Source organism: Kogia breviceps, chromosome 7 (assembly GCF_026419965.1).
Source record: "Kogia breviceps isolate mKogBre1 chromosome 7, mKogBre1 haplotype 1, whole genome shotgun sequence".
Classification (NCBI taxonomy): Eukaryota; Metazoa; Chordata; class Mammalia; order Artiodactyla; family Physeteridae; genus Kogia; species Kogia breviceps.
The window spans coordinates 43,935,359-43,947,650 of NC_081316.1; the positions used below are offsets into that span (position 1 = coordinate 43,935,359).

The following is a 12,292-nucleotide window of genomic DNA, read 5'->3' on the forward strand; positions in this document are numbered from 1 at the left end:
ATTATATTATTTTTATTGTTATTATTGTTATTAGTATTTTTATTATTTAGTGGTAAGAGTATTTAAAATAAATAAGATTTACCCTCTTGGCAAATTTCTAAGGGATACCACTTATATGAGGAAGCTAAAATAATCAAACTCATAGAAGCAGAGTAGAATGGTGGTTGCCAGGGACTGGAGAGAGCGGGGGAAAGAGGGAGTATTAGTCAAAGGTACACAGTTTCAATTATGCAAGATGCATACTTCCTACAGATCTACTATAGAGCATACATAGTGCCTATAGTTTGTAATACTGTATTGCATATTCTTTACAATATGCTTTTCCAGCTACTGTCTTTACGAGGTCAAATATACTTTTCTAATCCTTGAATCCGGTCTTGGCCTATGTGATTTGCTTTTGTCATTGAGACATTAGTAAACATGACAGAGAGGCTTGAACCATGCTTGCAAATTGGCACCTACCCTTTCTATTGCTGTACCTAGGAACCCGCAACCACAGCTAAGAGCCTGGGCTAGACCACTGGGTGATCAGAGACATGACCAGGTCATTCCCACTGCCTTTACTAGTAGGAGACAGTAACCAGCAGCATGGGTGAGACCACATGACACCATCCAATCCTATTCTTTCAACCCTCATGGGAAGATTTAGAGATCAGCTGAACCTGCCCAAATCAGAAGAACCACCAAACTGACTTTCAGAATTGTGAGAAATAATATTTTTGAATTTTTTGTTTGAGTTAAAATATTTGAGGATGATTTGTTATGGAGTTAAAGCTAATTAGCACAATAAACAATTGACATGTATTTAATCTATTATGTGGATTATATTTCTATAAACAGTAGTTTCTCTAACCTTAAAACACACACCCAGAAATGTACAGATTAAATTCACTCCTTCCTGACTTTCTCTTTTCCAAGTTATTTGTCATTTTTTTCTCTTTCTCTTCCTCAGCCCCATTTCTCAGAAAACAAAATTTATAGTAATTGTATTATTTTCCTCCTCTGCTAATCATTTCACAGCTCATTATCATAAGACAGATGTTCCCACTACTTCGTTAAAGGCAATTATCATTAGCATTAAAAGGAAGTGTTTTTAGTACTAATCTCATGTAACCTTCCTACAGCATTGCCACTACTGACTACTCCTTCTCAGAACCTGTTCTGTTATCACTCTTTCCTAGAATTTCTCCCAATTCACCATCCATGCTTTTCAAGCTATACTTTCTCTTGCCCCTTATTCATGCTTCTCAGAATTTCTTCCTTGCCTTATGACTCATCATTACCTACATAATCTTTGGGTGATTATTTTCCTCCCAGAGTTTCAAATTCATCTATACAATAATGAACCCCATAATGAACCCCAAATTTACTTTTAACTCAGTCATCTTTCTTACACTTTAAATATCTCCATCTGAGTGTGTCACAGATATCTGAAGCTCAACATGTGCATTATTGAGTTCAATATTTCCCCACTCTGAATTGCACCCCCTACTTTATTCAGTGTCCAAGCAAATGGCAATATCATCTACTCCATAAGCAAATTGAGATCCTTGTTATTTCCTCTAAAACAAAATATTTCATTTACCAACTTCTATATATTTTATTGCCAAAAAACATTTGAATCTGTCAGCTCTTGATGCCCTTCTCTACTGTTATGCTTAATCCATTGTTTCCATAAACCCAAACCAGTTTCCACTTTTATTAATATCATATTAATATGGAACATTTGTCACAAATAATGGACAAATACTGACATATTATTATTATTTTATTTTATTTTTTTTGCGGTACACGGGCCTCTCACTGCTGTGGCCTCTCCCGTTGCGGAGCACAGGCTCCAGACGCGCAGGCTCAGCGGCCATGGCTCACGGGCCCAGCCGCCCGGCAGCATGTGGGATCCTCCTGGACCGGGGCATGAACCCGCATCCCCTGCATTGGCAGGCGGACTCCCAACCACTGCGCAACCAGGGAAGCCCCTGACATATTATTTTTAACTGAAGTACATACTTTATTCAGATTTCCCTAGTTTTTAAATATATTTTTTTCTGTTGTAGGATCCTATCCAGGGTAATGCATTACATTCATTTATTATGTCTCCTTAGTCTCCTCATTCTGTGACAGCTTCTCCAATATTCCTTGTTTTTGAAGACCTTGAAAATGTTGAGGATTACTGGCCAGGTGTTTCATAGAATGCTCGTCAGTTGGGATTTTTCTGATATAGAGACACAGACTTTAGGAAGGAAAACTATAGAGGTGAGGTGCCATTCTCATCACATTATATCCTGGGTAAATGCTATTACTGTTGGTGTTGACCTTGTTCATCACTAGGTTGATGTAGTCCCTATCACTTTCCTCCACTGTAAAGCTACTTTCTTTGTTCCCCTTTTCTATTCTGTACTTTTTGGAGACACATCACTATGTGCAGTCCACACTTAAGGAAGGGGGAGTTACACTCCACCTCCTTGAAAACAAAGCACCTAAATAAATTATTCGAAATTCATCTACATGGGAAATCTGTCTATTCTTTTCATTATTCAATCACTTATTTATATCAATATAGACTTTTAATTTATTTTTTTTGGTGTTGTAACTCAATACTTCTTTATTTTCTTGCTCAAATTTTTCCAGTTTGGGTCATTGGGAACTCTTTTTTTTTTTTTAACATCTTTATTGCAGTATAATTGCTTTACAATGGTGTGTTAGTTTCTGCTTTATAACAAAGTGAATCAGTTATACATATACATATATGCCCATATCTCTTCCCTCTTGCATCTGCCTCCCTCCAACTCTCCCTATCCCACCCCTCTAGGTGGTCACAAAGCACGGAGCTGATCTCCCTGTGCTATGAGGCTGCTGCTCACTAGCTATTTATTTTATGTTTGGTAACGTATATATGTCCATGCCACTCTCTCACTTTGTCACAGCTTACCCTTCCCCCTCCCCATATCCTCAAGTCCGCTCTCTAGTAGGTCTGTGTCTTTATTCTCGTCTTGCCCCTAGGTTCTTCATGACTTTTTTATTTCTTAGATTCCATATATATGTGTTAGCATACGGTATTTGTTTTTCTTTTTCAGTTGGTTCCTGTGTCCCTTTGACATCGGTTGCTCGTATGTTTGTTTTTTGTTTACAGGTTTGTTTGTTTTAACACCTCCTCACTTTCTGGTGAAAGATAGTCTAGGCTGATCAAGTATATTTCCTGCCCCAGTCCTAGAATCAGCCATTTCTCCAAATTGCCCTGATTCTTTTAATTGGAGAATTATATTAGAAACCAAGATGGTGGCACTTTGTGTGCTGGTTTCTACTGCAATACATTGCTTCTAGTCCTTCTCAGATGACAGAGAAAAATAAATATATGTGTGTACACCTAGCCATGTATATATACATATCTATGAATACTTTTCATATGTAACTATATGTATCTACATTAAGCTAAACATGATTCATATTGAAGTCTCCAACTCTAATCCATTACCACATGGATCATTCTAGCCTTCTTCTTTTGCTTATCTGTAACTTCCCACTCCATCAGTGAGACAATTGGCTCCCACCATCCACCATGCATTGACTTAACTGTTCAATCCCATGCATAGGAGTTTTAGAGTTGCTAACACAGAGAAATAAAGTTCTTAACTAGAGTACAGTGTCAAAGTACAGTTTTTTGTTTGTTTGTTTTTGCCTTTAGGTTTACAGATTCATTTCCAAAGTTACTTAAGTCGGTACCATTTTTCCCATGCTCTCCTAAAGTGGAGGTTGTTTCATACATTTGTAATACTGTTAGATTCTTTGTCACATTCTGTGTTTCATCCAGGGAGCCTCTAACCTCCTAGATTATTATTATTTTTTAATTTATGTACATTAAGGTTTACTCTGTGCTGTAAAGTTCTATTGGTTTTGATAAATGCATAATGTTATTCTTCCACCACCACAGTATCATACAGAATAGTTTCACCAAGCTGAAAAATGCCTATGCTTCCTTCACTCATTTAGTCATCCCCTGACCCCAACCCCTGGCAATCACTGATCTGTGCACTCTCTATAGTTCTTCCCTTTCCAAAAGGTCATATATATAAAATCATACAGTATGTAACCTACTCAGACTGGTTTCTTTCACTTAGCAATATGCATATAGTATTCATCCTGTGTTTGCATGACTTGATAGTTCATTTATTTTTATCACTGAGTAGTATTGCATTATATGGAATTTCTATGGTTTATTAACTTATTGAAGGGTGTCTTGGTTATTTCTAATTTTGGGTGATTATTATTAAAGCTCTTATAAACTTTTTTGTGTAGGTATTTTGTGTGCCATAAATTTTAAAATCAGTTAGGTAAATACCTAGGAGCCAAATTCTTGATTAGATGGTAAGACCAGTTAGCTTTGTAAACACTGCCAAACCATCTTCCAAGGTTGGCTGTACCATTTTTCCTCCTTACCAGCAATTAATTAACTTCCTTGTTTTCTGCATCCTCAAGAGTAACTGGTATTGCTTTTACTTCCTTTTTTTTTTTCTGGATCCTAGCCATTCTAATATGTATAATGGTATCTCATTGTTGTTTTAATTTTGAGTGCATTTTTAATATAAGGCTGTATATTCCTGTGAACGGTGTCAAAGTTTTGTTGCTCTGAATAGCCAGTTTTAAAACATAAGGTTGTGTAAGAGTTCTATATTTTCTAGTTAAACACACCCAAGATAATCCTCCCATTAAAAAAATGAATAAATAAAACAGAAAAGAAATACAGTCTGGGTCTTCTCTTATTTCTTCAATCGATGTTGGTTCAAATAGCATCAACAATATAAAATGTGCTTATGACCTATGGCTTAATTACCCACATTTTCTATAATAGTAATCAAGTTAGTGTACAAAATAGGTCCTGTTATGTAATACTCATAGACAAATAACAAGGAAAAAATAATAATAAAATAAAATAGTAAATATTGAATAAGTATTACCAAGTAACAAGAGCATAATAAAAGCCATACTTCTAGAATAATTCATTAAATAAGGAGGTAAAAGTGGAGAACTGTTTTGAAAATAACCACTTGATAAGTGGTCCTTTCAGTATCTAATCAATTTTATTTAAACAGCTATCCACAGCAAATAAATTCATGTTTTAAAAATCACTAATATGTGTATATATACTTCATATTAAATGCAGATGATTAAAAATCAGATCCCATGTAAAAATTAGAAATGTCCTTTGTTTTTGACTTTTTTTGTCTTTTTCTATAGTATTTGAATAACAACTTACCTCCAGACTCAGCATCTTGTTTCACTGGAAACAGCAGCACCTAGATTCCCTTATGAGCTGCAAATCTAGGCATCACAGATACCAACTCAAGCTGAGCATTTTTGTCTTTCCACACCATTATATAATACCTCCTTTGAAGTGACTGTTTATTTTGGGGAGATAAGTTGGGCCAGCAGATGAAAATAAAACTTTGGCGTGATATTACAATCTATCACTCTTCCTCCACCTAGCATTGTCAGATTAATATATAAAAACACTGGACACCAGTTAAATTTAAATATTAGATAAAATAGAATAACATATTGCATGGAACATACTAGAAATAAAGTAATTATATGTTGTTTATTTGAAATTCAATCTTAACTGAGCATCTTTCATTTCATCTTGCAAACCTACCTGCATTCCCCTCAGTTAGTTTATGAATTCAAGAGGAGAATGACATTGAGAAGATAAAAGAGAGAACAGATCATCATGGAAGGTGGTAATACTGCACAGAAAGAATGTAAGATAGGATCAAATATTTAAAGACTTTATTTCTTTTATAAGTAACCATAATCATGATAAACCAGGATGTTCATTTAACTTTCACTGTCTCTGAAACTATTCACTTATTTTTCATGTTTTCACAAATGTCTCTACCCATATTTTATATATATATATATATATATATATATATATATATATATATATATATATATATATAAAACGATGGTTTAGATTGTGAATGAAAGTCAATGAGAAAGGATGGGCACTTATTTTGTTAACATTCATATGGTATTTTTATAAGTACCTTATTATACGTGACTTTTTGTGGTGCTAACAGAGGTTTAAGTGTTGTTTTCTCTTTTTTGTTGTTGTTGAAAGGATGAATCCTTATATAAATTTAAATGAACACCTGAGGATATAGTTAATGAAGACCTTTATATATTTTTGTTATTTGATACGTAAGGCGGGTTTTTTACCTGAAAGACACCCAGTGACTGACAGAAACAGAATAAGTTTCCAAGGGGAGGTCATCCTTGGTGACTAGGATCGCCTGAGTCCCAGTGTATTTAGCAGCTCTGACGTTTCTTCATTAAAGAATGCCCTGTTGAGACAGATAACAATTTTCAAAAACAGAGAAAAGAAAATAAACAAATGAAAAGGCAAACAAACAAAAACCAAATCAAAAATCTCATAATAAAATGATAAATAACTTTCATTGCAAATGTCAGATTAATATATACTTGGATATTGACGACCATAATAAAGTTTCCATTAGAATTAATTTAATGCACAACACAAAAACTTCAGAAAAGTGATAAACTTTCTCTATCACATTTACTTATATTGAATAATCCCTTACAGATAATAAAAACATCAGGTTCTAACGGGGATGATTTTTTCTCACAGGGAATGTATAATAGTTATATTTATTACATTAGACAAATTATTGGACTAGAAAAATAGGGCAGAAGAACCAGTTACATCAATATATACTCCTCTGGTCTAGAACATAAGTAATTATCAGTTAAGCAAGTGATTTTACACATTGTGTCTGTAGCTCATTTAAATCTCCACAGGGAATTTTTCTCATTTAATTATTAATGTCAACTGCCTTTGTTTATAACTCCTGTGATTATCTGTACTGTGTTATAGTTCCCTCCTTCTGTGAGTTATTTCCTCAGCTAGCCAGAACCTAAGGGAAATAAGGATTTTCATGAATATTTAACTTTTTTTGTCTAATGCCATTTTTATAACAATAACCAGTATAGCACATTAATGTCCTTTGATTCCTTTATCTGTCCTGAAAGATACAATAAGCATAAAAATACAAAATTCTAGCATGAAACTTAACATGGAAAAACTTGACAAACGTGTACTAGAAATTCCTATAATAGACAAGTAACTTCTGAGTTTTCAGGTGTCAGTTACTGGTATCCTTCTTGGCCAAAAGCAACTAAATTGAGAAATAATTGCACAGTGTGTTGATGATTTAAAATAACAATTGCTTCTTTTCAACTTGTTCCTCCCAATAGACTTAGAGGTTCAGGCTATTTCTATCTTTTAGGAAATATCTTAAAAATATAGACAAGCATTTTTCCCCTAGTTAGGTCATAATTCAATATAGATGTACTCAATGAGGGAAAACTAGTTCCATTTTATTTATATTTTAAAATCTAAGCCTTGAAAACCTACTTTAATTACAAGGTTAGGGATTACTAATGGAAAAGAAACTTAACGTGTTAATAATGGTTGATTCACAGACACCCCCTTCAAAAAAGATATGTTTCATCATCTTTTTTCTTCCAAGTAAATATCAGAAATAAGTACAATTTGAAGCACAAAAAAAGACCTTATCACTACTTTTCACAGTTTAAAACATTATTATTTATACACTGCCTTTTACCAGAAAGGAAAAGAAGAAAACCAGCACTTCACACATAACAATTAGAGACTTAAAGTTGCTAGAAAAACAATTATGATTCATGAAAACTGCATATTTAAATTAGTGAATTCTCAATCCATTGATGAAATTGGCCTTTCACAGACTGTGAGTTCTAAGACATTAATGCAGTTTTGCTGAACTTTTTTTGATGAGCTTCTGCTCAGTCCACGTCCTGAAAACTAGTACTTTCCCTCTCTATTTACAATGTCTTATGTTGTCTTAAATATTCTTCATCAACAAATGCAAATATTTTCAGAGCACTTAAAAGTTATACACTGGGAATGTCAAAGAGAAAACACACACGTGTGCGCACATGCTCATACACATACACAGAAGTTAACCACAGGCTACAAGCCAAATAAGCAGGACAATGTAAGTGTAGCATAGATACAGAGTCATCAAAATGAGAATATATTCGTAAGGATGACAAGAGTTGGGAATACTACAGAAGCATCTTTAGCAAAAATTCAAGAAGATATTGAGCTTAGACAGATATCTTACTTTTGGATGGAACGGCCGTGAGCACATGGATAAATAAGTCCTTATCAGAGAGTGATCCACACTGAATAAATCAACACAGAGTAAAGGGACAGCCAGCAGCCAAGATAGACAAGGCTATTTTCATAAGGGTTCATGGAAGGCATTTCTGATAAGATGACATTTGGGTTCAGTATTTATGTTTTCAACATGCTATTGTAGAATAAGCCTTATATTCCAGGCACATTTTTTTCAGTTCTCAAATAAAAATAGTACATGAATTTTACAACTAAAATAATCCACTTTACATTAAAGCTTTTTCAAAGAGAAAAAAGCCTGCATGTGTGTGATTGTGTGTGTGTGTGTGTGTGTGTGTGTGTGTGTGTGTGTGTGTGTGTGTGTTCATTTTCAAACATCAGTGTTTGGTCCTTAGGGCCTAAATGCAAAAAATAAGACTTCTTCAAAAGCCATTCTTTTTAAGATGCCTAACTGAGATTCTTTCTTTTTACTGGCTTGCTTTCTTCTCATTCTCTCTCTCTCTCTCATGATCACTCTCTCAAGTAAAGAAGGAAGTAAATAAAATAATCTTTAGGTTCTGAAATTTGTAAATTTGTATATGCTTCTCTTGAAAAGACAATTATTCCATGACTTTAATAAAATCCTTGTATCAAAGTAATAATATAATTAATCAGACATACATTAAGGTCCTACTGCATGTCAAGTTAAATTATAATCAGTTAATAAATGTTACTAAAGCATATTAAGATGTATATTTTAGAAATACATTAATGGAAACTGACAGTTGTACATTAGACTGTTATTTATCAAGAGACTGAAAAGTCAGAACTACTAACTTGCATACTAATTGGATATATTATTTTTTAAAAAACAATTTTTAAAAGAGCTTATTTCAATGTTTAGAATATATACCAATCATCATCTGTGATAAATTAGCTGTATGAAATGACATATTACTTTGCATTTTTTCCTGAATTATTGAAAATATTTGCAAGTAAAGTAAAATAAGTAGAGCATTGTATTAGTACCGTCATAAATTATAAACAATACATGGGGGAGACAGAGAAGATGGTGGAAGAGTAAGACGTGGAGATCACCTTCCTCCCCACAGATACATCAGAAATACATCTACACGTGGAACCGCTCCTATAGAACACGCACTGAAAGCTGCAGAAGACCTCTGACCTTCCAAAAGGCAAGAAACTCCCCATGTACCTGGGTAGGGCAAAAGAAAAAAGAATAAACAGAGACAAAAGAATAGGGACGGGGGCTTCCCTGGTGGTGCAGTGGTTGAGAGTCCGCCTGCCAATGCAGGGGACGTGGGTTCATTCCCTTGTCCAGGAAGATTTCACTAGCCGTGGAGCAGATAGGCCCGTGAGCCATGGCCGCTGAGCCTGCGCGTCCAGAGCCTGTGCTCTGCAATGGGAGAGGCCACAACAGTGAGAGGCCCACGTACCGCAAAAAAAAAAAAAAGAAAAAGAATAGAAACGGATGGGACCTGCACCAGTGGGAGGGAGCTGTGAAGGAGGAAAGGTTTCCACACACTAGAAGCCCCTTTACGGGTGGAGACTGCAGGTGGCAGAGGCGGAAGTTTTGGAGCCATGGAGGAGAGCTCAGTAACAGGGTGCGTTGGGCAAAGCGGAGAGATTCCCGCACATAGGATAAGTGCCGACCGGCACTCACCAGACCGAGAGGCTTGTCTGCTCACCCACTGGGATGGGTGGGAGCTGGGAGCTGAGGCTCCAGCTTCGGTCGGCTCACAGGGAGAGGCCTGGTGTGCCAACACAGCCTGAAGGGGTTAGTGCACCACGGCTAGCCGGGAGGGAGTCTGGGAGAAGTCTGGATCTGCCGAAGAGACAAGAGACTTTTTCTCCCCTCTTTGCTTCCTGGGGTGCAAGGAGAGGGGATTAAGCACACCGCTTAAAGGAGCTCCAGAGACGGGTGCGGAGCTGCTGAAGAGACAACACACTTTTTCTTCCATCTTTGTTTACTGGTGCACAAGGGTAGAGGATTAAGCACACTGCTTAAAGGAGCTCCAGAAACGGGCAGAAGCCGCGGCGATCAGCGCAGACCCCAGAGATGGGCATGAGATGCTAAGGTTGCTGCTGCCGCCACCAGGAATCCTGTGTGCGAGCAGAGATCACTCTCCACACCTCCCCTCCCGGGAGCCTGTGCAGCCCGCCACTGCCAAGGTCCCAGGATCCAGGGACAATTTCCCCGGGAGAACACACGGCGCACCTCAGGCTAGTGCAACGTCCCGCCGACCTCTGCCACTGCAGGCTCACCCTGCACTCTGGGCCCCTCCCAACCCCCAGCCTGAATGAGCCAGAGCCCCCGAATCAGTTGCTCCTTTAACCACGTCTTGTCTGAGCGAAGAACAGACGCCCTCTGGTGACCTACATGCAGAGGTGGGGCCAAATCCAAAGCTGAACTCCTGGGGCTGTGCAAACAAAGAAGAGAAAGGAAAATATCTCCCAGCAGCCTCAGAAGCAGCGGATTAAATCTCCACAATCAATTTGATGTACCCTGCATCTGTGGAATAGCTGAATAGACAACGAATCATCCCAAATTGAGGAGGTAGACTTTAGGAACAAGATATGTTATTTTTTCCCCCTTTTTCTCTTTTTGTGAGTGTGTATGTGTATGCTTCTGTGTGATATTTTGTCTGTATAGCTTTGCTTCCACCATTTGTCTTAGGCTTCTGACCATCCTTTTATTTTATTTTATTTTTTACTTTTCAAAAGTTTTCTTCTTAATGATTATTTTTTATTTTGATAACTTTATTTTATTTTATCTTACTTTATTTTATCCTCTTTCTTTCTTGCTCATGGAACAAGTGTTCATGGAACATTCGCCAGTATAGATCATATCTGGCGTCACAAATCTAGCCTTGGTAAATTTAAGAAAATTGAAATTGTATCAAGTATCTTTTCTGACGACAACGCTATCAGACTAGATATCAATTACAGGAAAAGATCTGTAAAAAATACAAACACATGGAGGCTAAACAATACACTACTGAATAACGAAGTGATCACTGAAGAAATCAAAGAGGGAATAAAAAAATACCTAGAAACAAATGACAATGGAGACACAACAACCCAAAACCTATGGGATGCAGCAAAAGCAGTTCTAAGAGGGAAGTTTATAGCAATACATTCCTACCTTAAGTAACAGGAAACATCTCAAATAAAAAACCTAACCTCACACCTAAAACAATTAGAGAAAGAAGAACAAAAGAACCCCCAAATTTAGCAGAAGGAAAGAAATCATAAAGATCAGATAAGATATAAATGAAAAAGAAATGAAGGAAATGATAGCAAGGATCAATAAAACTAAAACTGGTTCTTTGAGAAGATAAACAAAATTGATAAACCATTAGCCAGACTCATCAAGAAAAAAAAAAGAAGTCTCAAATCAATAGAATTAGAAATGAAAAAGAAGTAACAACTGACACTGCAGAAATACAAAAGATTATGAGAGATTACTACAAGCAACTCTATGCCAATAAAATGGACAACTTGGAAGAAATGGACAAATTATTAGAAATGCACAACCTGCCAAGACTGAACCAGGAAGAAATAGAAAATATGAACAGACAAATCACAAGCACTGAAATTGAAACTGTGATTAAAAATCTTCCAGCAAACAAAAGCCAAGGACCAGATGGCTTCATAGGCGAATTCTATCAAACATTTAGAGAAGAGCTAACATCTATCCTTCTCAAGCTCTTCCAAAAGATAGCAGAGGGAGGAACACTCCCAAACTCATTCTATGAGCCCACCATCACCCTGATACCAAAACCAGACAAAGACGTCACAAAGAAAGAAAACTACAGGCCAATATCACTGATGAACATAGATGCAAAAATCCTCAACAAAATACTAGCAAACAGAACCCAACAACATATTAAAAGGATCATACATCATGATCAACTGGAGTTTATTCCAGGAATGCAAGGATTCTTCAATATATGCAAATCAATCAACATGATACACCATATCAACAAATTGAAGGAGAAAAACCATATCATCATCTCAATAGATGCAGAGAAAGCTTTTGACAAAATTCAACACCCATTTATGATAACAACCCTGCAGAAAGTAGGCATAGAGGGA

The 12,292-nt window shown here is 36.3% G+C and overlaps 1 protein-coding gene across 4 annotated transcripts in view; it reads right to left on the reverse strand.

Moving 5' to 3' along the window:
• Window positions 1–12,292, reverse strand: part of CNTN5 (contactin 5) — a 1,356,013-nt gene that overhangs the window by 758,812 nt on the left and 584,909 nt on the right. For all 4 annotated transcript variants that reach the window (XM_067038233.1, XM_067038231.1, XM_067038232.1 and 1 more), the window contains one exon: window positions 6,214–6,338. In XM_067038233.1, the coding sequence (XP_066894334.1) occupies window positions 6,214–6,268 (55 nt within the window). In that variant the 5' untranslated portion in view covers window positions 6,269–6,338. The remainder of the gene's footprint in view (window positions 1–6,213; window positions 6,339–12,292) is intronic.